This window comes from Daldinia loculata, assembly GCF_022478755.1.
Source record: "Daldinia loculata strain CBS 113971 unplaced genomic scaffold F4817scaffold_27, whole genome shotgun sequence".
Taxonomy (NCBI): domain Eukaryota; kingdom Fungi; phylum Ascomycota; class Sordariomycetes; order Xylariales; family Hypoxylaceae; genus Daldinia; species Daldinia loculata.
This window is the reverse complement of record NW_026054881.1, coordinates 64,557-88,580: the sequence shown is the minus strand read 5'-3', so window position 1 is coordinate 88,580 and position 24,024 is coordinate 64,557. Positions and strand designations below refer to the sequence as shown.

At 45.4% G+C, this 24,024-nt stretch overlaps 9 protein-coding genes across 9 annotated transcripts; 6 read left to right on the top strand and 3 right to left on the bottom strand.

Moving 5' to 3' along the window:
• Positions 1-786: 786 nt before the first annotated feature.
• Positions 787-2,392, top strand: F4817DRAFT_118126 (U3 small nucleolar RNA-associated protein 6-domain-containing protein). Its single transcript, XM_049297583.1, has one exon. The coding sequence runs from the start codon at positions 933-935 to the stop codon at positions 2,157-2,159; it is 1,227 nt and encodes a 408-aa protein (XP_049158606.1). The 5' UTR covers positions 787-932; the 3' UTR covers positions 2,160-2,392.
• On the bottom strand, positions 2,183-3,406 carry F4817DRAFT_118114 (DUF55-domain-containing protein). Its single transcript, XM_049297582.1, has 4 exons — positions 3,029-3,406; positions 2,752-2,953; positions 2,523-2,657; positions 2,183-2,471 (listed from the first exon to the last, which is right to left on the bottom strand). The coding sequence occupies exons 1-4, from the start codon at positions 3,227-3,229 to the stop codon at positions 2,206-2,208; spliced, it is 804 nt and encodes a 267-aa protein (XP_049158605.1). The 5' UTR covers positions 3,230-3,406; the 3' UTR covers positions 2,183-2,205.
• A 254-nt stretch (positions 3,407-3,660) lies between these two features.
• On the bottom strand, positions 3,661-4,175 carry F4817DRAFT_316272 (uncharacterized protein; the record flags this gene model as incomplete). The annotated part of the gene is made up of 2 exons (XM_049300652.1): positions 3,661-3,843; positions 3,888-4,175. 2 exons carry the CDS (start codon positions 4,173-4,175, stop codon positions 3,661-3,663), a joined length of 471 nt encoding a protein of 156 aa, XP_049158604.1.
• Positions 4,176-6,358: 2,183 nt separating this feature from the next.
• Positions 6,359-8,398, top strand: F4817DRAFT_338668 (uncharacterized protein). The gene is made up of 5 exons (XM_049303453.1): positions 6,359-6,905; positions 6,959-7,148; positions 7,202-7,253; positions 7,312-7,856; positions 7,911-8,398. Exons 1-5 carry the CDS (start codon positions 6,716-6,718, stop codon positions 7,981-7,983), a joined length of 1,050 nt encoding a protein of 349 aa, XP_049158603.1. The 5' UTR covers positions 6,359-6,715; the 3' UTR covers positions 7,984-8,398.
• Positions 8,399-12,886: 4,488 nt separating this feature from the next.
• F4817DRAFT_118039 (uncharacterized protein) lies at positions 12,887-14,445 on the top strand. The gene is made up of 3 exons (XM_049297581.1): positions 12,887-13,170; positions 13,387-14,028; positions 14,438-14,445. Exon 2 carries the CDS (start codon positions 13,402-13,404, stop codon positions 13,921-13,923), a length of 522 nt encoding a protein of 173 aa, XP_049158602.1. The 5' UTR covers positions 12,887-13,170; positions 13,387-13,401; the 3' UTR covers positions 13,924-14,028; positions 14,438-14,445.
• F4817DRAFT_118003 (uncharacterized protein) lies at positions 14,241-15,909 on the top strand. The gene has a single exon (XM_049297580.1). It carries the CDS (start codon positions 14,558-14,560, stop codon positions 15,590-15,592), a length of 1,035 nt encoding a protein of 344 aa, XP_049158601.1. The 5' UTR covers positions 14,241-14,557; the 3' UTR covers positions 15,593-15,909.
• Positions 15,910-19,580: 3,671 nt separating this feature from the next.
• Positions 19,581-20,867, top strand: F4817DRAFT_316269 (uncharacterized protein; the record flags this gene model as incomplete). Its single annotated transcript, XM_049300651.1, has 2 exons — positions 19,581-19,791; positions 20,335-20,867. The coding sequence occupies 2 exons, from the start codon at positions 19,581-19,583 to the stop codon at positions 20,865-20,867; spliced, it is 744 nt and encodes a 247-aa protein (XP_049158600.1).
• F4817DRAFT_365494 (uncharacterized protein) lies at positions 20,326-22,043 on the top strand (the record flags this gene model as incomplete). Its single annotated transcript, XM_049306873.1, has 4 exons — positions 20,326-21,130; positions 21,200-21,290; positions 21,351-21,884; positions 22,008-22,043. The coding sequence occupies exons 1-4, from the start codon at positions 20,904-20,906 to the stop codon at positions 22,041-22,043; spliced, it is 888 nt and encodes a 295-aa protein (XP_049158599.1). The 5' UTR covers positions 20,326-20,903.
• On the bottom strand, positions 21,924-23,758 carry F4817DRAFT_338653 (GroES-like protein). The gene is made up of 4 exons (XM_049303452.1): positions 23,558-23,758; positions 23,014-23,467; positions 22,376-22,945; positions 21,924-22,301 (listed from the first exon to the last, which is right to left on the bottom strand). Exons 2-4 carry the CDS (start codon positions 23,347-23,349, stop codon positions 22,110-22,112), a joined length of 1,098 nt encoding a protein of 365 aa, XP_049158598.1. The 5' UTR covers positions 23,350-23,467; positions 23,558-23,758; the 3' UTR covers positions 21,924-22,109.
• Positions 23,759-24,024: the final 266 nt, after the last annotated feature.

The window sequence follows — 24,024 nt, the reverse complement described above, 5'->3', positions numbered from 1 at the left end:
TATGTATGTATGTATGTATGTATGTATGTATGTATGTATGTATGTATGTATGTATGTATGTATGTATGAGGCTGGCTGGCTGGCTGGCCAATCAGGAGGCTGTATTGTATAAGGCTATTTGATTAACAGTTACCTTTTAAAATGACTGTTTTCAAAAGACTTTAAATATCTTAACAACAATACATCTTATAAACATGCAACTTGGATAATTATTTTCGCTTCAATTAAGGCTATAAAATGATACCAATTGTAATGTTGTAATTGCTGTAATTGTAAAGTTATTTAAATGTGTAGTTAAATCTTTTAATTTAATAAAAGATTAAAAATAAACATATCCTTTTAAAACATATTATTTATAACGTTATAACGTATGTATTTAAAAAGGCCAATTCCTTTTTCCCATACAAAAGTGCGAAGTACCGCAATAAATCGAGCTAATTGCGCTAACCTGTGGCTGACTACCCTTTTAAGCTAAGCTTACAGATTTTTTTCATTTTGGCACAGTGGCCTGTCTGGTCAACCGTAGGTGCTAAAACTTTTAGGTACCTATCTTTGTGTGGGTCGATGAGCCAAGAAGGTTCAATCCGTGGTTTGTCGCGTGTGTCGTGCACAAAAGTGATAGATCCCTGCCGCTAAGTGGTCCAAGCTTCTAAAGGCTCAAGGGTTTCATTGCATACCAGCGGACCGAATATTCAAGCTCCAAGATCCCACCAGCCCACTAAAATTTAAGTACATTAGGTACCTGTTCTGGGACGGGTACCTATCTTATCTTTAAGTCCCACTATAATTTTATTTACTTTCTTCTGAAACTTTTCTGAACTGCTGGATTCTACATAGAACCTACTCACTCCAAAGTCTTGGGACCACACAAAACCAATTCGCCTCCAGCCTAGTCGACCTGAAGGCTTCAATCTGGTGATCAGACAGTCACTATGGCAGGAGTCCCCGAGAAAGCTCGATTCTTTCTCGAGCAAGCTGTTCCCCAGCTACGCGAATTTGAGGCCAAGGGCATATTCACCACCGACGAGATCCGTTCGCTAGTGCGAAAGCGTACCGACTATGAGCACCTTGTACTGTCGCCTGGAAACAAACCGACCGATTGGTTAAACTATGCCGCTTGGGAGAAATCCCTCGAAACCCTACGCGCGAAGCGATGTCGTAGATTACAGGTTCGCACTTCATCCAAACACACGGGGCAAGGACGGGTTTTCGGGATCCTGGAGCGAGCAGTGAACAGGCACCCAGGGAATATCGAACTCTGGAGGGAATACTTGAATTATGCAAGAGATATGAAGGCGACCAAACGTTACCGAAAGATCATAAGCAGGGCATTAAGAATGCACCCTGCGAAACCAGAGCTCTGGGTACTGGCGGGTAGGAGGTCAGCAAATAATGGAGACATGCAGGGGGCAAGGGACTTTTTTATGCGCGGCACTAGGTTTTGCACGAAAGATGCGACAATCTGGCTTGAATACACCAAGTGCGAAATGCAGTGGCTAGAACGGATGGATGCTAAGAGAGAGAAGAAAGGCGGCGCCAAAAAAGCGATCCAAGAACAGGCTGAACAGAGTGATGATGAAATAAAATTCGCCGAAGAGAGGAGCGATGATGACGACGACGACGATGTTGATGAGAATGGCCAGCTTGTTCTCCCAGATCCAGGAAACTTCGCTGGGAAAATGGTTATTGACGAAGACACCACGAAGAAGTTGGAAGGCACCTCGGAGGGCAACCCTGCGCTAGATGGAGCTATCCCCTTAGCTATATTTGACATCTCAAAGAAGCAATCGTTCTTCAACTCTGCGGTAGCGGAGCAATTCTTCGACCTCTTCACTACTTTCAATACCGTTTCCGCTCAAGCTCGACTCGTCCAACATGTACTAGACAGTATGACAGAGCTTTATCCCAACGATCCCGCAACATGCTTCTGTTATATCCGACAGCCATTGGTTAATGTCGGCATAAATACACCTTCGTATCCTAAAGCTCTACGGGAAGCGCTAGCCAATCTCAAGTCATCTCTTTCCACCACCACCGACAAGACTAAACTGATCGAGAAGGTGGAATTGTGGATAGAGCCTATCCTAGCTTCTGAAGATCTCGATACGGGTATCCGTACAGTGCTGGAGTATACCCTTCGAACATTACCTAAGCCTTAATAAGAACAAATTACCCCCGAGACTCTATTTCACATCTTATAGGACCTTATTGGGTCTCGCCGCCTCGCTGCTTTACTACATCCATTAAATACTCAAATTCAGAAGCGCTCACGCGGCTCACGCTTAGCCGGCTCTGTTTCAGCATCTGCATATTCTCAAGCGGTTGACCTGACTGGCCCATCTCACGAAGTTCCTTCAGTCCGATCTGTTTGTTGAACTTACTGCGGAACTTGACGTGCACGACGCTCCATTTCGGGTTATCGGGTTTGGAAGAAGCGTCGTAGTATGGTGCCTTGGAGTCATGTGCCGATACTAACATACAATAAGGAGCAAATCCGTGCAATTGGGGCGGAGCACACTTACAGTCGGGGGAATGTTCTTGCACGATCTCCATTGTACCCACGATGCCCGGCTCTTTGCAATTAGAGTGGTAGAAGAAAGCTACGTCGCCTTTCTTCATGGCGCGGAGGTTATTCCGGGCGACATAATTACGAATCCCTGATAAGCTCGTAAGCATCTAGATGTCATATATAAAGCAGAGATAGCTGGTTACCAGCTGGAAAACTAGCTTATTATAAATATAAAATCTTACCATCCCAGGGTTCAGGTTCTGTTCGCGACGCCAAATCGTCAATAGAGAATTTGACATCAACGCCATTTTCAAACCGTGACTCGGGCTCAGCTTTTAACAGCCAATACGACCTTTCGGAAGAGTCGGGCGTCTCATCTGCCTCAGACTTTGTGGCTGTACTTGGCTGCGTGGTACTCTTCGCCTTCTTTGATTGTGGATTTTTCTACGGCACTCTTAGATTCATTTACTTAAAGTGCAACGATGATTTAATACTACTGAAAAAAACACAAATTCTTACTGGAGATGCCTTTGAATTAGGCAGCTTCTTGGAAATCTTCTTCTGGTCCGTTTTGGGGAGTTGAGTCGCGCTTTTTTCTGTCGACTTGTTCTCAATAGCATCGGTCGCTAGATCTGGAGCTGCTGGTTTGCGACGCGTCGATCTTCTTAGACCAGTAGCGTCCGGCGCGGTCTCGAGCTGGCTTGCTTTTCGTTTCACCATGTTAAATGATTTGATTTCCCTATACTGGAAATAAGTTCCGAACGAACGAGTAAAAATTAGGAACGTTTCCGGATATATTATTAAACAATCGACGAACGACGTGAAGTTTGATGTTGTTCTATCTGAAGTCCATACGAATTAACGGTTAGATGCTTAAATGAGAGAGGTGCGCACGGTCCAGATGCACGTGGGTATATTCAATATATCTTTTTACGAAAAGTTGAAGAGTCGACTCTATTGCTCTTGACCCCAAGAGACGTTAACTCCCTAGGTACATAATCTACATATATGCCTAGCGGTATATTTGCATATGAGCCCCCTTAATGGTCCTTGTCAAAGACCGAACTGTATATACCGCAGTTCCGTTATATGATAGTCGCCTGCATCTCTCGTTGCCAATATTGTCCCGCCAGTCCCAGCAAAGGCTGATACTAGGTGTAAATGACGGCCACCAAGGGAACAATATCGGATATGCCATGTTCTCCTAATGTTCGATGGAGCCGTATATTCCGATACTCTCCATCCACTTGTTCGTACAGGCATGGATCCATGAGCCGCAGACCCCCATGAACAACATCCGCAACGCGGAAATTCTTGGACTGCTCTATTTCGTCCTTCGTCGCCTTCGTCAGCATGGGTCATATGCGGTTAGACATACCATAACCTTACCAGGTAGACTTTTGAATCCATCTTCTTCGAGGTTGCGTGAGACCCAGGCGTTAGCGCCATAGCAGCAGTTGAGAAGCATGACGACGGGCCAGTCAATATTAGCATCATCGCTACGTGAGCCGCCCCGTCGAGCCACGCCAAAAGGCCGAGGCGTTGGCCTTCTGGAACTCCTATGCCCGTGGCTAACGTAATAAACTACTAACAGCTCGTCAGACTGTAATACTCGAGTCCAGTCCTTCAAAAACTCGGTAGTTTTCTCGACAGGGTCATCGGTCATGATATAATGATCTTCAGTTTACCATCCCCATTCAGACAATGTCGTCACTAGCTTGGTAGCTTCGTGCGCAGGTCCATAATGGCCATTGTCGAGCTTTTCGCCATGCCAATGGAGGATTATGGCCTTGATAGTGCAATACTTCCTTTCTAGTTCGTTGGTGTCTGAGCCTAGCATCGATGCCTCCTTTCATTTTTCTAATGGTGAGGCCGATAATGCAAGTGACATTGCCTTGGGGCTATCAATAATTAATGATAGTCTGTTTAGGAAATGATGGTATAATTAGGCTCGGTGTTCTATGAGATTTGGAACGAGATGACCATATAAGACATAATACTTGCGAGGTAAAGGAATTCCTTACTTTTGAAGGCTTAACGGCGGATCAAGTGTTGGCAATGAAGCAAGATTGGGGCGTTATGAGACTGTCTAATGACGCTGTCTAATGACGCTGAAAAATGGTATCGTATATGGGATATCGTATTTCGTAGTGTTTCTCACCCTGCCTCTCCTTACTATGACAGTGGAATGAGGGTGCCTCTGGGAATGATAGAGAACTACATGGCGACTGCACTCCCTGTAGTTATTTGTCGGAACCTAACCTTTAGGATAGGCATTTCACAGAGTGTTCTTGACACCATTGTGCCTTAGTTGTACGGGGTAGTTCAAGAATGTTTTACTCAACTTGGAGGTGCACTTCAGCCAACGTCAACTTCACCCCTATCAGGGGAAATTGGACATAATCTAGACGAACTGGTTGGCTCGGGTGCTTCTGTACTGCATAATTCCAATGAGGATGGCGAACACGATGCGAATCAAATTAACCGTCAACTACCGGCCATTAGGTATCAACTCACAGCCTAACAACACCCCTTCCAACAGGCTCGCTGAAAAGCCTCCATGGACTAGAACACAGCAAATCTCGATAAATATCCCCTCAGACGGCTTCCAATAATAGCCCCAATTCTACTAGGGAATCTCATAGTCATGTGCCTCATACCACGCAGCCGATACCAATTGAGGGCTTCCAGGACATTAACACGATACAGAATGTTCAGTGGCCAATATTTTGAGTGTTCTTCTCGGACTCCTCAATGTTTCCAGTAATAGCGGCTATAACCCGTTGTAGGTAGGAAAAGTGATGGTAGAGCTGCCTCGCGAGCTTTCTTCTTTAACTTTGACAAGTTACAAATGGGACTAGATTTCATCTTCGCATTTCGTAATTTTAAGTATACCTTTGTGCTTCAATTGGTTCTATATTCCTGTGCTTAGGTACCTAAGAGGTATGTTTTAGGTTTGTTTTTGAAGCTTTGCGATGGGTTGGACGTCCAGTAATAGTGTTGGCTTTCGCCTCCTCATACCCAAAGGGTGCTGCGCATTAATTAGAAAAAGGCCAGTAATTAAGGATTGATCCCAGACATTTCCAAATAGGAGGCGAAAGCCAGCACTAATGGTGTCAATATCTTGCCTCGTGCTATAGTTCTAGAGAAATTCACCAATTGCTAGGCCAGACACGATATTTCGCAGACAACCCCCCCAAGCTTTACTACTAACATTAGGAGGTACTCAGGATATGAGTTATATGTGTCTGTACTTTCGCTATTCAATTTTAACTGTTAACTACCTATATAATAACATATTGCAACTTTGCAATAACAATCCTTCGAAAGCTAAAATAGCCATTGTTTTATCCGAGTGACTCCAAATACGAAGATCTGCATTATGCAATTGCTTTCGTTTTCCGAAAAAAAGGAAAAAAGAAACCAATGGCGGCGAGCTATTAAACTTAGCGTGGAAAGCCAAAGGATAATTCCCAAGAAAACTATTAAATACCACATATAACATGCGTTCAACTTGCGCCTATAGGTAACCTATACTTTAAATATCATGAAGAAATAAAGGATCGTGGTATGACTGGGGAAATATTACGTCTGACGAAGAGGGAAGATACGCGCTCCCAAATTCAGCATTAAGAAGGTGAATATTGTTTATTGGTGAACTTTTGGAGGCTATCCAGCTGGCTGGGCCATCATCAGCCTTGTTGATCCTTAGCGCTTACAGAGATTCCTAGCATCTCCATAATACAAGGCTAAGCTACCCTATCATGTCTACCTTTTAAGAACGCATTTTGAAATTGGCTATGCAGCTATGGTACCGCTGGGCTGAGTAGACTACCAACACAGACCAAGGGTTTGCCTTATTGGTTTAGTTTGGCATGCAAGCTAAGCGAGCCAAGCAATATAGTAACTCATCCCGTGCAGCTCCAACGACGCATTGTCCCGTTAGGTGACCATTCAGCTGTTTGCGTTCGAACTCGACATCGCTTTTACCTAAGGGAGAACACGACAGAGAATGAGGAGGCTTGCAGCTCTCCACATGGAACGTACCAATCCAACATGCTGCCACCCATGCTTGGTAGCAACTGTCACTTACCACCCCGGGTCACTCTAATTTTCTTTTCTTTTCTATCTTCACATTCCGGGACTCTGACCTGCTTTCCTCTTGCAAAATTTCCGGCTTCGTGAAAAGCTAGGAGTATAGTCGCAATGAAGTTACTGTTCCTATTGTTAGCCGTGGCGGCCAGGTTCTCGCCCATCTACGCCCAGACAAAAACTACAGGAGGGGCCGAGCCCACGGCTACCGAGTCAAATGAGGCGGTCACGCATACTGTCCGGGTCGGATTACAACATGATTTTCAGCCTGATACGATAAAGGCGAATCCCGGCGATACGATACGTAAGTTAGACTAATACTTCCACTGAAGCAATACTTTAACATGTTCCTCTTAGGGTTTAACTTCTACCCCAAGAACCACTCCGTCGTTCGAGCAGACTTCAAGAAGCCCTGCATACCGTGGGAGTTAACCAATGACCCTGCCGAGAGCTTCTTCAGCGGCCCGGTGGAACAAGATACGCTGCAGACGCCAATTCCTACTTGGGACTTAAAAGTGAACAGTACAGACCCAGTCTTTTTCTATTGGTAAGTGTAACAGAGACCCTGAGATTCTAATTGTGATGCTGATCAAATGAAAGCTCCGCACCCGGGTCTTGTATTGATTGGAAGATGGTTGGCGTCATTAACCCGGTATGCGTCTAATGGTTACCTGTCATGTTAACAATATGTGTTTCTAACTTCGGTAAAGAATAAGACATTCACTTTGGATATCCAAAAAGAATTTGTCGCGAACTCGACGTTTCAACTCAGTCCCGGTGAAGAATTCCCAGACGAATCATCGCCCTCCAGTACAGCAGGGTCAGGCAGTAATCCAACGTCAACGTCAACGTCCGAAGACTCATCCGGTGGATCCGGGGGGACATCGCTCTCCGGCGGGGCTATCGCGGGGATTGCTATCGGAGGTGTTGCTGTCATCGCTGGCATTGTCGCCTTGGTCTATATCTGCGGTAGGAAAGGCGGGATCGAAAAGGGATACCGACGAAGCAAGTTGATCAATACGGCGCCGACGCAGATAGTCGAAGCGAACTACAACGACTATGGCGCCAAGAGTCCTCCCATGGGTTCGCCTTACGCCGTGTCGTACGCGGATCCGTACAGATCGCCAAGTCCGGGAGCCATAAGCTCTCAAGTTGGAAGCCCGCATAATTCGTATTTGGGGCATCCGAGTCCCGGGATTCCACCATACGGTCCTGCCAGCCCTCCTTTTCCTGGACAGGAACAATACCCATTGTTGTAAGGATATTCATGCCATTACGCTCCAAGACTTTAAAATCTAACATAGAACAGTGAGGCACCTGATTCTCAAAGAAACCCGCCAGTAGAACTCCCCGGGAGCATGGATCACTCGTATTTGCGTTAATAAATAATGTATATGATCTAAAGCATGACATCTACATAGATGACTGCTTGAATACCTTTGGGTTATTCCGTATAAACACTGTAATGGCGAAATAGAGGGTTGGATATTGGATATTGATATTGCATTAGCACGGCGCTGGGAGTTTTATTGAATATCGTTGTTTTCATGATACCTAAACACACTGGTGCTATATTCATGTCATAACGACGATTAGGTTGTCATGGCGGGGACGGGAAATGGGCGGAATATAAGCTTGTGATGTATATGGAAGTAAAACTAAAACTGTCTTACCTAATACGAAACGATACATTGGTGAAGTGAGCTTCGCGAGACCCAAAGAGAGATGAGAAGCCAGAAAAAGAAGACATGTTTTTCCTATCTTTGTTCTCAACGAGTTGATCCGTATAGATAACTGGGAGGTACCTAGAATTTTATATTCCGAAATGATGGTTTAGTGGATTGTTATCTATTCACCCAGAGAATACTTCGTCTTCTAGATATGTCGTTTACAAACTTATACCCGTGCATTCATAGCAACGAACAATACAGTAAGTATGCTGTGGAGGTGTGAGTAAAAAGAAAGGAAACGCAACTTTATTAAAACAGGAAGAACTGCGAGTCCAGCTGAGACTGGGCAGCTAATATAGCCATATGTTCTTGGTTCTATGTGTCTCTGTAGCTTAAACACAAGTTAATATCATTTTTAAGGCTCATACATGCCACGCAAGTGATATGTCAGAATATAAACTCTAGTTAAGTCAGTTTTCCGTAATAGACACGGATGACAATCTCATTCATCGGATGAAGCTACTATGAAGCGATATCAAACAGGAATCCAAGTATCGTCATTTTCATCCCTTACAGCCACACTATTGCCCACTTTACGCGATAGCGGGCGAGCAGGGTGTTAGAGAATAGAAAACGGAGGAGTATAGATTAGCTCAAAAGCTTTTCTAGATCATCCAATCTCTCATATTGTGAAGTCATGTTGCCTTACCACATGACGCCTCATGCTAGTTAAGATATTTATCAAAGAAATATACCAGAATGAGGCCGGTTTCATAGTTTATGTAATATAAGGTTTGAAGGTCGTAAATCCAATAACTACTTAGAAATGCGACGCGGTTTTCGTAGTATTTGACACGTATAGAGGTATACCCACGACGGTTCTATAGCAGTACTTACCTACTTCATCCATTCTCGGAAACGGGCATATGATAGAATCTACTGGCTGTGTTTTGAATATCACGACGAGTAGTCGAGTTGAAACACATTCAATGGTTTTATGGTAGTTACGGTATATTATCATTATTAGATCTCAACCTCTCCAGCAAGTGGCGGGCTATCCTTTGTTTTTTTGACTTTTACGGAATTTTGCCGAAATAATAAGGTAGCGAAAGGAACACGGCTTATTTGAGGTTTGCTTGACCTCTATTTGAAGTCTAATAGTATTAAACACTAGTGGCAACTTCGTACCCTCCTTCGCTAGGCGTAAAAGCTTGAAATTTGATGTTTAATACCAAGTGTGGAACGTACAAGGCCATAAGTGCCGTTTATAGAAGTCCTAGCTACGTATTACCTATTAATTCAATAGTATGTATCTCGACTGCTAGCCAAACTCTCGAATTTCGTAGCAGCTTGCTAGATTCTATTAATTACCTACATATCTAGGTAGTTGTGTAACCCACCAGATCATCGGAGAACAGGTATCTGTGTTAATAAAATTGGATCTGTCTGATATATCAGGTAGCTTACCTGGGCACCTGATATGATAGGTATTAGTTATCAGACTATAAGACGTTATTGGTATACCTGAAGGAAAACTGCTTAAGTCTCTTAGGTGAAGATTAAGAGTAGATGCCTAAGATATACCCGAGGTCATCAAGTAAACTATTATAGATTCAAAAAGAATGTTATGGTATTTCTTCGATAATAAGCTAGAAAATATCCGCGTACTTCCACGGAGACTGATCCGGGAAGCGCGTGATATAAAGGAGCCTCGGAGGCATCGCTCTAGTCAATTTGAGTATTTACTAGTCTAGTGCCCCAGTCACACCGGAGTAGCTTCTATTCAACAGCATACAATAAGTCCTACCATCTGGCTCACATGGTCTTAGTAGAGTGTTTTCATAGGCTACCAAGGTAGGCATAATAACTCCAACTTTATATTGCTTGCCTATCTATCATCCTGTTTAACGAACCCCATAATTAATGAAGACTTGTTTTGATCCTAATAATAGCAAACATATAAGAGAGTGTTAGCGGATAAATACATGTATATACTTAAGTAGGCAAATTGTACAGCTATTAAAAAAGTGTAAAAATCTTGCCCTGTAGATGATAAGGGGAAAAAGTAGATGCTTCTTACGGATATTTAGTCAAACCTGATTCGTGGTTTGAGTCGTGTGATCGCTCTTAGTTTCGATACGATCCGCATTATGCAGGTAGGGAACACCCAAGGCAGCCGACATGCTAACCGACTGCCTAGTATGTGCCATGCTACGATCAGTCGAAACATGAAAATTATTACGCAAGCATCGGACGATCCGATCTGAGTGGTAATCTAGGTCGCTGTGGAAGGCTTGGTGGCATGCTCTGGCGCCACAGGAAGTCCACCCCTCTCCTATACGTACACTCTCTTATACATACATGATGTACAGTATGTACTTGGAGTCTATCGGTACCTCCATCACGAGACTTCTGCTGCGAGCATGCACCATTTAATGCTGGCTGCGGCTTGCCCTTAGTATACTGTATGTAATCTCACCGCTACCATGTAGGCACATGCGGCCTCCGATGCCTCGCATGATGCATAGTCGATAATCAAGGCAGTGAGTCAAAAATTTAGTTCCAGCAACTACCCTTTTGATCGAGGCTTAGTTGTAATTGGAGAATTAAAAGCTGCATATTTCGGCCAATAATTCGTAGCAATTGATCGGAACTACCGTCAGATATCTTCGCTCCATTATGACAGCCTTCTATGTTATACTGCTACCCTGGAGATAAGGTGGCGAGACGAGTTGGGGGCTAGACTTGGTAGAGGACATATTGTACTTCCTGAGGCTAGCCTGAATTCGGATGCGTCCGCGGGGGAGTCATACAGGATTGATGCCTAGATAGCTTGATATCGACTTGTAGGACTTGACAATGGTCTCATGATATCACAAGTCAAGTTGTCGTTGTTTGTTCGAGGTGATGACGTTTGTGGTGAGGTCGGACCTGTCCGAATCTGTTTGATAATGAGCTCTTGATAATGGGTGTTTGCGGAGACTGTGGTCATTATCTAATATGTATGTACATACCTGTAGGCACCTACACAGCCACTTCAGCTAACTCAGCCTCATCAATTGAGGCCAAAGTGGGTTGTTTCGAACCCCCCCAGGGTTTTTTAGTTGGCGATGCAAATCTGCCTAGCGTAGGGCTGAATCGTGTAATTCGCTATCTTCCACAGTCCTAGGCGGGGTTTAACCCATCTAGGAAGACGGGATCTTTCTGCTTCCTGTCGTCATGACCGAAACTTCTTAAAATGTGACGAAATAATCCAAACTCTTGCATCAAGATATTGGAGATATAGTCGGTTGCCTCTCGGACGTTCTAGGGGCCCACTGAATCCTTTCCTGGTTTTTGTTCTTTCGAAGGCAAGTGTACGGTGAATGTATGTTACAGATAAGCGCGAAGGCCGTTGCCATGGGCCGTGGCACAGATGCCGTAGTAAAGTGGTGATACCTTTACATCACTGAGGACCAGCTCTAACGAAGTTTTACATACTCAACATTGATATGCTGACGCAGCGCGTCGTCCAAAAGTAGCACTAGTGACATGGCACGTCAGCTGTATTAAATATTTGGTTGCTCATTTCGCTGCAAGTTAATCCGAACAGCCGGAAAGAGTGGTGATAAAAGCAATTAAAAATAATTCTGACATTCTGACATTCTGATATTATTATCTACGTAAGTTGCGAATAAGGGGGAAAAATGGGGTGAAATATTTTTGGCAAGTATTGAACTTGTGACAATTTATTTAACCCGTACGCGTAATACCTATGGTTGTGTATGGTTTGTGTTGAATTGGGAAATATGTATTAATAGGTTGGGGGGTGCGGCAAATATTGCAAAAATCCGGAAGCGAGCATTGGGCATCGACAATCGACAAGCGACACGGAGATGAAAATCCTTCATCATGCAATCGAAACTTGTCAAAGCTGAGCTGAGCTGAGCTATGTTTGACCTGTCCCCCCTTTTCATCTCCCTTTGAGTAGGTAGGTATATTCTTGGGAATTATTGAGTGTGTGTCTATAACGCGTTGTTGATGATTACGAGCCCTCCAATTGATGTATGCACCAATTAGTGAGTGCCTATGTAGTCCTACATACCTAAGGTATCTTTTTTGCTGCCTGGGATTAGTGTACACATATTAGGGTAGTTTTTCTACATGTCTGCGCTAGCACGAGTACCTACATTAGCTGAATATTAGTTGATTGATAATAGGTAGGTACCTACCTGATAGTAAGAAAAAGCAATGTAGCCTAGAATTAGCACATAACACGTGATATACAAACCTTGGCTAAACTGTTAATGGTCAATTGAAGAAGAGGGGTTTTTCAAAAGAATGACTCTTTTGTTTTTACACTTCTACATTGTACATACAATTCATTGTACATTATGCAAGATTTGGCAGAGCAACCCCGGACTTTTGCGTCTCACAAAAAAAGACCAAATGATGAATTGCTAATTGTCGTGTTTCCCGTAAAGGTGTAACTTTCAACTTACACAGAGGGCACGTGTCCACGGGAAACATCAATGTTCTAGATCACCAGCCTTCGAAGTCAGATAGTTCTCACTTCTACTGTTGGTACAAATGCTTTTGCCGGTGTAAAGTGGCTGAGTGTTTCCGATCGGGATAAGTTAATTCTTGATGCTGTACCAGGTAAACTACCAGGTAAACTACCAGGTAAGCTACCCTGGTATCTATCGCCGACTTTGCAGCTTTGCCACGATGCGACCAGCTACCCTAGGATTTGGAGTCTTGGGGCCTTGCATCGATGTGCGGGAAGGCTATGTCCTCCACATTTGACGCCAAATCACATCGAGGTCGATGACTCTCTCGGAACCCATTTGGTCGACGAGATGCATCATAGCGGGTGCAAACCTTCTGCAGGTCACCACCTCTCGCATTGGTAACTACTAGGTAACTATCAATCTAGCACATCTAGCACATCTAGCCCATCCTACCTAGAGCTTACCTTAGGTTGTCACCCCATTACCGCACACTGCATTCCACAGAATTGGACATGTAGCAAATAGGACGAGTCGAGAGATCCGTTCATGCATACCTACCTTTTAGTTACTACCTATGTCCCAGAGTTCCTCCCCGGCAGAACTACTTTCTTATGTTGATTCTTAGAGTCACTCCCCGCGCATGTCTCACGCCGCGCTTTGTATCATGCAAATCACTATCCTATTTGCTTGGTCTACAATTCTTGTAGCAGTTGTAACAGAAATCTCTTTACGCGCTGATATAGAACGAACTCGTCTTTCCAGCCTTATGAGAGGGGAAACGTTCAAGGGTCGTTCATCGGCGGCCTCTATTTGGGTTGCCTCTTGCGCATCCTCCCGTCTCGAGTCTATCAGCAAAAAAAAAAAACTCAAAAAAAAAAAACCTCGAGTGAGTGGCCGAAGAGGGCGATCAAAACTGGGATCCCTCATGGAACGAACCCACGCGGTCGACCTTGCCATGGGTGGTACCGCGTCCATGGGTGTGAAGCTACACACTCAGCTACACACCCATCCAAATTCACCTTGTACCCCAGTCCGGTCACCCGTCTTCCTTAGGCCAAACACTGCCTCTCTCGGCCGTGAACATTATTGGCTCCGTCTGGAAACATACCATTCCTTTCTGGTGTGCAACCGATACGGAAGAATGATTCATCGGCCCTGGTAACGCAGGCACCCAAGGAGTGAACATGGGTCAGAAGGAAAGGGATGTCGAACCCCTGCTCGAAATTATTATGTACACCACAAGACGAGGGGAAAAAAAAACCTACAGGTATGTACCTACAGAAAGTCCTGAGAATTTCGATACTCCCATACTTAAAGCACCGAACCCTACCCCCCCATTCCTGTTAGTTTTACCTCTTTACAGCACATCTCGTTGGATCGTCTATCTTGAATCACCTTACGGAATTCAAGAAGGTGTCAGTTACTAGGCACCAGTCACTTCTCGAAAGCATACAAATTCCTCAGGCTTCCCCTTCCATATCACCCAGAGAATTCCTTTCCCGATGCCCTCATGTCTCTAGGCCCAGAAGCTGAACTCCCTATTAATCATTCCGTCTCTGACACTGCCGACTGACCACACTGTCGTGGCATCTTACCCAAGGATTATCGTCAACAACTCTGTCTACAACCACAAACATTCACCTGCATTAGTCTCAACTGAAATCATTCCGGCTCAGGCCAGCGTATTGCTCGGATCGCATTCTATCAGCAACTTCCGAAGTAACCGTCCGAGACCTCAGATTATTCAACCTAACCCACCGCGCATTAGTCGCATTATCAACACACCAACCGACACGATGTGCCACAAGAACATTTTCACCTACGTTTACCCTGACGGGCACAGCGCTGAGCAGATCAAGCACGACTTATGCGACAACTCGCGCCACAGCCTACCATGCAAGCTCACCAAGACGTTCCAACACCCAACGGAATATGTCCGATCCGGTCAATTAAGCCCACCAGGATACAGCTTTGGCCAATTCCCGCCCACTCCACCACTCTCGTCTCACTCCGCTTCTGACTCGGAGCACTCTTCCAAGGGGCGATCAAGTGTCTACATCAATGGCGAAAAGGTCGTCGATCTTAACAGGCGCTCGTCGCGACGCGACAAGGGTGAGCGCGCCGGTGACCATACAGTCTACGTTGACAGCCCGCCACTATCGCGCACACCACCCCGCAAATACGACATACCGCGCAGCATGCCTTCTAGTCCCCACGAAGAGACTATCCGCGTGCGCGAGTCGCGGCACCGCGAAACGAGCGCAGACGAGCGCGACAGGTCTACTTCATCGCACAGCCGACCTTCTATCGAAGTCAAAATAATCAACGAACCGCGACACCGGCGACACGGGTCTAGCAAGTCGAGCTCGCAGGATGGTGATGAGGAGGAGCGTCGCCGAAAGCGCAGGAACAGCCACGTTCGATTCGAGGACGAGGAAAAGAAAGATGAGAAGAAGAAGGATGAGAAGAAAAAGAAAGTCCAATCCGAAATTGAACGCGCGAATGAGGATATCGCCAACCGGCCTCCTATCCCGACTACAACGGTACCAGCCAACACACGATACCGCCGAGGCTCAGTAGCCGTTGATCCCAACGATGCGGCGCTTGTACTTGCGATGGACCAGATAAGCTTGGAACGCGAGCGAAAGGCCAATTTAGACCGCGAGAGGCGGCGGCGCGAGAAGCGTGAGCGCGATGAAGAAGAGGCGCAAAGGCAACGACTGAGAGACCGTATGGCTCCCAGCCGCCGGGCCACTGTTAGCGACTCCCGAAGCCTAGGGCGAGCTCGACAGAAGATAGTTTACGATGATGGAAGATACCGCTGGGAGTAAAACAACCGAAAACCCAACAAAAAAAAAGGTTCAGAACAGTGTAAAACTTTTGCATGTAAAAGGATACGACTACGGCGTTGGATTAATGATACCTGGGCACTGCGATGATGACGTGGTTTGTATTGGATTTATTTGGTTTGCTTTTTCCCTGTTTCGATAGACAAATGCATGGCTGTTTTTTTCTCTCTATTATTCACTGTTCAAGCCTGTATTGGTATCGCTCATACACAATCGGTTCATCCCCTTTGGTTTATGAGATTTTAGGGAATTGGCAAACCCGATTTTTTTTTTAGAAACATTTATCTGTTTTCAATGCTTATACCATTTATACCTGTACTTATCGTACCCGCGATATCACTGATATGTATGTAGGTAGTTACCGTAGTTAGATAGTATTATTAGATTCGAGATACCCAATAGTTAGAACTACATAGCTTAGCTGACTTAAGACATCCAATAGATTACTAGTATGTACATTGTTCGCCTGGTCGACGTGGAGAAGTTGTTGATATTACTATTTCTGTGCGACAAATAAATTGGTTCGATGGTATTCGTCAATGAATGTTACTGTCTGAGTACCTAGGCAACGAGCTACCCCTCCAAATCTCCAAAGAGTAAGGCAAAGGCGACTCGAAATGGTCGAAGGTCAGAAAAGACAAGGGGAGGGACAAAAAAAAAGTTGTGCGGGACACACATTTCGCTCTCCCTATTCATCCAAACAACCCCCTATCCCACACACACCACATACTACACGCATACACCCCCTAGTTCAACTCTTTCAACCCAATTCCCACTCACGGATATTGCTCACGGCCGATTGCTGCCTGATTGGCCCCTCCTTGACTTTCTCTTCCCGGTCCAGCCCGTCGAACCCGTCTTACCGATCTAGGTATTCTTCATCACATCTTCCCTGATCTTCCCAACATCATCGTACATTATCGCATTAGGTATCGCATTATCGCATTATCCCACATTGAGGCCGAGAAATACTACTAGTAGTTAGCGATCGACTCCCGCTCGTCCCGTAGATCCCTCACCTTTGGCTTGGTTCGGAATAGTGGCTATCCAATTCCAATTTTTTTTTGTCCTTTTTATTTTCTTCTCTGCCCCTCCGAATGAGTACCCCTCAATCTGTCCTCAATTTGGGTTCCCCAGTCAATCATAAAGAACAATTCGCAGGCTGCCTACCTATTGGTCAGTCCACCGCCTACCTACATTGTGCTAGATTAGGCAGATCTAAGACTCTTGCAGAACCGGAGTCCTATTCTCCTCGTGGGACTGTATCTTGTTTATCACGGCATAATGCAAGTACTTGGCTACAGGAGGTAGGTATGTAGCATACGGACTCCTATAGGTTTCCATCGTACTCGACGCATACCCTGGCAAGGTATCTACGATGTCTTTGTCTTAGGTAGCTGTCAAGTGGTTGCATATTGGTATCGTAGGTTAGTGGATAGCCTGAGAAGGCAGACAGATAAAACCACATGATACCGTCGTAGGAATGTCCCCGCGTCGCATTCCGCTTGTCGATCTTGTTGGCGAATGCCATCTTCGGGTCTAGACCAGCGCCGCCGTATTGTCTGTTGTAGGACTTACATGGACCGTCACTCACTGACATCGTCAACGAACAGGCAGCGATCTATGTGACGAAAGGAATCATATAATGATAGAATGATCTTCTAGACGGATAGGTCAAGTTGGCTAGCCGCCTTTTACGTTCGGGTTCGGGAGATCCCTTACGTCGCTATCCATATCAACTTTTACCTATATATTTCATTAGTACTGCCACAATTTTTTCGACCAATCAGATACTTAGAATCGCCCCGCAGTTGGCGACTTTTTCCTCTGCCATTCTATCGCTTAAGGTCTAAAACACATGCAAATAATATAGAAATGTCATGCAAAACGAGCTCTATCCAACGATATTAATTATTATATCTTTTACGCAATAGTAAAGCTATTCAATTGATTCTACAAAAGATTTATCGGACGTGCGCTGAGGTGTGGCTAGCCAATCAAAGGCCAGACTTATATGTGGCGTAAAAGGCACTCTTGAAGCTAAGCACTCCCCGTAAGCGCTTGCGCGAACGGGTAACGCAGCTAGTTCTAGACAAACTTTTTTTTTTACCTTCATAAAACCAGCAGTTCTGCCATTCCCATCGCCGGCGACGTTCCCACTGGCCAACGGTATGTTGCATCGACCGGCTTGGCGGCCTGAACAATTTTATAGAAATGATGGCATGGGATTGTCAAATTTCATGATACCGCACCCACTCGCAGTCATAGAGAGCGGTGTCCCCATCGTCTTCTCCCCCATCGCACCACCACACCCAACCCAGGCCAGGGTAACTAGTAGGACTCGAAGGGTCCCGTGGCTTGATACTCACCCACACTTGGACTTCTAGGTGGGGTGGAGTGGCGCATGTTCGGCGAGAGACGAATCGACCTTTGCTTGCTATCGGTCTCGGCTCGGGATCCGGGCTGTGACGCATGGCTACCTGCAGCACACCTAGGATTAGGTATACAACCTTGCTTATCCGCTATATAGGTAGATATACCTATGCACACATTCGGATAGCGGTAGTGGGAAAGTCTACCTAACTCTACACGATCAGACGAGCACCGGCTCCATGCGGGGATGTGGAGAACGTCAGAAATGGAGCTTTTGTGTGTCTGTGTAGTGGTGGTCTGCTCTGAGACATGCGTTTCTGTCGAGTCACGCTGTGCGTCGGTACGCATACTTTACATATCCATGCTGAAGATCTTGTCAATCTTGCGTTATGCTCCGCGTTATTGGCCAACCCTATGGAAGCAGGTTAGGGTTTGGAGGAATGGGTTGAGTTTATAGTATCACACCGTAAACTATACGAACGGGTGAGTCATTCTAGCAGTCAGATGCTGGTTGGATAGTATTGTAAATCATCCTGCACGATGCCATCAACTTTACCATATCAACACATAGTTATCTCTGTTGAAGAATTTTGTGGTAGCTATTAAGGAGTAACGTATGTTTCTATGTAACAGTAGATTGTCTTACAAAGCCTTAGTAGTTAGTATAATGGACTCACAAGTCTCACTACGAACCCTTTGATATAAGTATCGATCTCTATACGGACTAGGTATAAGTGGTTAAGACTAGTGCTAGGACTATACTACTGAGCTACTAGATCAAGCAACTACCGTAGGTGCCAAGAACGCTATACTATTGAAGCAGCATCTCCCTGTAGAATTTTTCGGTGAGTAACCGTCCACATGACTCCAGTTTACTAAACTGTCTTAGCCACTTACATCCTTACCCCGGGGAAGCAGGTTGTTAGAAACGCCTCGTTATTAGTCGAATTATTCCTGGATTGCCCATGAAGCTAGCTATAAACTAGTTATCATTACAGAAGCTTAAACATTAGTAGCCCCGCCGGGTTTATAGTATTGTGAGGGCTCCTATAGAAATGTAGTATAGACTGGACTTATGTCATTGCAACACCAGAATTTACTATTGCGCATTATACCTAAACTGTCGTTTACTCAAACTTAGTGCTGGGCAGTGCTAATTAGGTGACATGGGTCAACTTTCAGCTTCATTCAATAACCTACCATCTCCTTGGTCTTTAGTATATACTATACACTAGTTGAGCCCCTCGATGCCAAGATAAAATTTGGTCCAAGGAGGCTCAGCCGCAGAAGGGTGACCAATTAATTCAACTCTCGTCCTGTCGTATAAGCAATATAAGACCAGAATGCGTTGGCCGTTTATACGTAAAATAAGAAGTTAATCTTTCAATTTCATTTCTAATAACGATGGACTTATTCGTATTTTTTGATATGTTAGTCCGATGCTTTTTATAGGTACGTCTCAAGAGCGTAGAATGCAGGGACAAAGTTATAGGTAGAAGGAAATTGGAGCTATCTAACTAGACAGGATTGTAACAATGACTTCTAAGGACCCTGGCGCTCCTCACAAAACTTGTTTAATAGTGTGTAAAAAGATACTATGGTTCGAACTCCAGCCCGAAGACGTGCTCGCGACACCACACCATGCCTCACGTCGCATGAGCCGAGTGGCACTGACGATACGACCCATCTGCGACTTATGGGAGTAGGAGCTCGATTTGGAAAGACTCAAGGTCAATTCGATGCTTTCAATAGCAGACCTGACCAGGTTAGCCTGCGTGGAAGCTCTATGGGCATCTGCACTAGCGATGGTAAGAGGTAGATACTTAGATTCCCAGTCAAGGCTAAGAGTTAACGAGCTGACCCCTCAAAGACAGTATGTTCAGCTCGATACCGGGTCGCCTACGTGAGATAGAATCAGACTTTAATATCGCGATTGGACGTCTTAAGAAATGGATGAAATACTGCGAATTGAATCATCCCTTCTGCGGACGTCCGCACTTAAACCCCTTACTCCCAACGCGTGTAATAGATGTGTTTGCTTCCAACCGCAGGGTATCAGTAGTTGAAACCAATGGTCAAAATGGGAGATATATAACTCTCAGTCACTGTTAGGGTACATCGTCAACGTTAATGGCCACTAAGCAGTCTATTCAAGATCTTAAAGAGGGTATTGCTGTATCTTTTCTCCCCAAGACGTTCCAGGACGCGATCAAAATTACACAGCGCCTCAGAATCAAGTACCTCTGGATAGACTGTCTATGCATTATCCAGGATGACCCTAATGATTGGGGAAAAGAGGCGTCCGCGATGAGTCAAAGTCTATCGTAATTCCCACCTAACGATATCGGCAGCTGCTTCAAAAGACAGTTACTCCGGTTGTTTTCCAAAACGCGAGAAGGATTCATACGTCACCCCTGCAAACATATCGCTCGGGTACAGCACTCCAAGAGAGGCGACGGGGCCGAGGAGCCACGAACTAGTATACGAACACACTTCTCAGCCCGGGAAAAAGAACTTGGTTCATCTATTCGAGGAGTGGTTGCCAGGATCTAGCTTCCACTTCCCTCAAAGAATGGGGATGGGATCGTTCAGCAAACGATACGACCCGATCGCCGACGAGCCTCTCAGCTCGCGGGCATGGACTCTGCAGGAACGTCTGCTTTCTCGGCGTCTTATCCACTACGCCCGCGACCAGATGTACTTTGAATGCGAGACTTGTATCCAGTCCGAAGATGGATTCACGTTTGGTGACATCTACTTCGGGATGAAACGCCTTCTAGAAACGCAGCGTATATCCCATAAGCAGCACGGACTTTCCCAGACATCCGGAATCTCTTCCATCGTCGGCCAGGAGGCTGGGGGGAAGTACCCTGGAATTAGGTAGCAAGGGGGATAGCTCTCCTTGGTCGAGAACTATACGATGCGCAATTTGACGGTGCAGCGCGATAAGCTCACTGCGTTGGCTGGCGTGGCGAGAGCGGTGGCAGAAGAGACTCGGGATTGCTACTACGCGGGCTTATGGCAGAAGCACTTCATGGAAGATCTATGTTGGCGGATGTACCCCTATGAAGAGATAGAGGATCGGAGGGATGCGAAGATCACGCCGCTAACGGGAAAACAATTGGGGACTGTCCGTAGGCCAACTGAGTATTGAGCGCCTAGTTGGTCGTGGGCATCGCTCGACGGACCTGTCAAGTATATTCCGTTATCTTTCAGGAACCTAGTCTCCTCGATTATCAATTGTTCAACTGTTCCTGCCGGTAAAGACCCCTACGGTAGGGCATCGAGTGGTAAGCTGGATATAGAGGTAAGGCGAATTTTTCCAATAATAGTAACTCAGGCTTACAGCTGGCTGACACTTTAATAGGGACCCATATACGAAGTTAAACCCCATACGCCGAAGAAGAGGTGGGATCGACACGGCATCCCGGTGGAAATCGATCTAGAAGATGACCGCGGTATGTCGGCCGGGAGCTTGCATCTAGACGTACCAGAGGAGTCGATCTCGTACCCCTGCTACGCTCTGTTCCTGGATCCCTCGAAAGCGTTAATCCTGCGAACTAATGAGCTGGAAGCCAAGCGGAATGAAGACGGAACTAAAGATCCAAATACTCTAGTCTCTAAGCCGGTTCTGACGGCTCCTGATGTCAATCATAACATAGCCGAGCATCCGGAGACGAAAACTTTCGTTTTCCAAGCCATGTACCAAGTTGTTCGCATCGGAGTAGGAGTTTTTATCAAAGAACCGACGAAGAATAAAGAGCAACTTGAAAATGAAGAAGAGAAGGAACCGGAGATGTGGGACGAGGCGAAGCAGGGAAAGCTGACACTAGATAAGATCCTACACGTCGAGGGAGACCAGTCGTGGGGGCCGGTTACGAAGGATGATCCCCAAATATGGGTAACGATAGTGTACCTAGGTAATCATATTTGGATTTTGTTATATATTCCAATTACCAAAGCTCATTGGTCAAAGTGCCTAACCCCTTGCTAAGAGTAATTGCTTTCGCTAATGTGAGGTAAGATACTCATAACCGTACTCAAGATTGAGTATAGGTAATCAATCCGTGTATTGCATTGAAACTCGCTCAGAACTAAGTAATAAGGGACCGCGTTCATCCATCCTTCATTCCTCCGAAACTCTCCAGACGAGCTTCTCTCCGCTCACCCCTCCCGTCCGAAGCAATTCCAACGCCTTGGTAGCCCTCTCCAGCAGGGTACGTCCTTCAACCACGCGGATGCGATTCGGTACCACGTGACCGGCAGCTAGCATCTGAGGCATAATCTCCAGTTGTAGTTTCTCCTTGAAGAGTGGGTTCTAATTGGTAAGTTTGTGGTTAGTTCATGCTGGCCTTTCGGAGACCTAGGTCCTAGGAAGGGTTTAAGACTTACTCTCCAGTAAAAGAACGTCCGCACTCCGCGTACATTGACGCCTTCTGCCCACTGAGCGCTGGTGCTTGCATCCATCGAGTACTCGGGTACTTCTGTCTCCGTTGCGTGCTTCACGATGACCGGTAGCATAATCGCGACAGTCGTACCGCTCTGGGCGATCTTGGAAATCGGACTAACCGATCCATCTTGTGAGCCGATGCAGTCGACTATCAATGGAAACGCTGGGCCGTCCCCTTTCTTATATGCCTTTAGTAAGTCATCAACTATTGTTGGACTTTTATAATCAAAGGCTTCTTCGAGGCCTAATTTCTTCAAGAATTCGTGATGGCGTGGCGATGCGGTCGCAATCAAGTGACGGTAACCATAGAACTTTAGGACTTGGATAGTAAGTTGTCCTACCGAGGATGCAGCACCCCAAATCAAGATTGGGTCATCAGCCCTAGGTGGGACGTAGCCTTCAGGCTTCGGCCACGGAGTAGGGAGTCCCAAGTCAGTGGAGATGGTATTAAACGCTGTGACGAAGTTCTCCGGCAGCGTAACAGCCTCTTCCATCGAGAACTTATCAGGGATCTGTCGAGCTATTAGTTTTTTATACCTACCATGATAAGTATGGTTTTGTCTTCAAAAATGTCGCAAACCTTTCCAAAAACCCATTCTGGAGCAGTGGTGTACTCCTGATGAGCCTTCCACTTCGGTTGCTGATGAGCAAAGCCGAACACTCTATCACCAACTTGCAGGTGCTTCACATTGGGACCAACTTCGACAACAATGCCAGCTGAAGTTGATCCAGTTCTATATGGCGTTTCAATCAAGAGCCCACCGTCTGCCTGATGAAGGTCCAGGGGTGTAGAAGCTGTCCATTTGACATGGACGCGGATTTCATCATCTACTGGTGGGATCGTTGGGAATTGATGGATTTCATAAGGGGCTCGGGGAGCCACTATGACAAGACCGTTATGTGTTGGAGTCGTCATGGCGTATTTATTATATTCGTAACAATGTATCAATAGGATATTGAGTCAGTCAATGTCGCTGCCGCCAAGTGGTCCATTTCAATTCTGCGAAAACAGATTCGATTTTATATTCGAAGGCCTGCTTACAAATGTTACCCCCTTTCTAGAACGAGTGAGTGTATTTATAATCGATAGTATGGGGCTGTTATATAGAACCAATTACACTAACCTTGTTTTGGGTCGTAGCACTATTAATGATGCTAGCTAGGTACCTAACAAGTTGTTTGGAAGTTAGAGGGTTTAGGTAATGACACGATTAAATAGGAAGTATTGCGCGAGGATGAGGATTTAATTACGTTCAAATAGAGTAAAATAATTATAAAAAGGTCATTTACGCTGGGTATGTTTTATTACGGGTAGATAATGATGTTCCTTGAATATTCTACAGGTTTCGATTGTTCTCTTGACCGGTCGATATATGATGGCCCCACTCTTGCTTGTTAACACGATGGGAAAGATTGGATAGTGAATTTTTGTTGTTTAATATTGGTATAATCAATCACCTAACGTAATTTATTTTAATTTAGATCATTTCAGACGACTTATGCCTATCGTTTTGGTTTACTCTGAAAGATTTCATGTGTAAGTTGGGGATAAGTGTTCTGGCCGCCTATACCAATACCATGATAACTCATT

Excerpts from the sequence above, each read along its gene's own strand:
- F4817DRAFT_118126 (XM_049297583.1), top strand. The coding sequence starts at position 933 with ATGGCAGGAGTCCCCGAGAAAGCTCGATTCTTTCTCGAGCAAGCTGTT.
- F4817DRAFT_118114 (XM_049297582.1), bottom strand. The coding sequence starts at position 3,229 with ATGGTGAAACGAAAAGCAAGCCAGCTCGAGACCGCGCCGGACGCTACT. Across the intron at positions 2,954-3,028 it reads CTAATTCAAAGGCATCTCCA|AAAAATCCACAATCAAAGAA; the intron begins GTAAGAATTTGT and ends AGAGTGCCGTAG. Across the intron at positions 2,472-2,522 it reads GCAAGAACATTCCCCCGACT|TATCGGCACATGACTCCAAG; the intron begins GTAAGTGTGCTC and ends ATTGTATGTTAG.
- F4817DRAFT_338668 (XM_049303453.1), top strand. The coding sequence starts at position 6,716 with ATGAAGTTACTGTTCCTATTGTTAGCCGTGGCGGCCAGGTTCTCGCCC. Across the intron at positions 6,906-6,958 it reads GAATCCCGGCGATACGATAC|GGTTTAACTTCTACCCCAAG; the intron begins GTAAGTTAGACT and ends TGTTCCTCTTAG. Across the intron at positions 7,254-7,311 it reads TGGTTGGCGTCATTAACCCG|AATAAGACATTCACTTTGGA; the intron begins GTATGCGTCTAA and ends ACTTCGGTAAAG.
- F4817DRAFT_118039 (XM_049297581.1), top strand. The coding sequence starts at position 13,402 with ATGTCTCACGCCGCGCTTTGTATCATGCAAATCACTATCCTATTTGCT.
- F4817DRAFT_118003 (XM_049297580.1), top strand. The coding sequence starts at position 14,558 with ATGTGCCACAAGAACATTTTCACCTACGTTTACCCTGACGGGCACAGC.
- F4817DRAFT_338653 (XM_049303452.1), bottom strand. The coding sequence starts at position 23,349 with ATGACGACTCCAACACATAACGGTCTTGTCATAGTGGCTCCCCGAGCC. Across the intron at positions 22,946-23,013 it reads CAGAATGGGTTTTTGGAAAG|ATCCCTGATAAGTTCTCGAT; the intron begins GTTTGCGACATT and ends ATAGCTCGACAG. Across the intron at positions 22,302-22,375 it reads GGACGTTCTTTTACTGGAGA|AACCCACTCTTCAAGGAGAA; the intron begins GTAAGTCTTAAA and ends CTTACCAATTAG.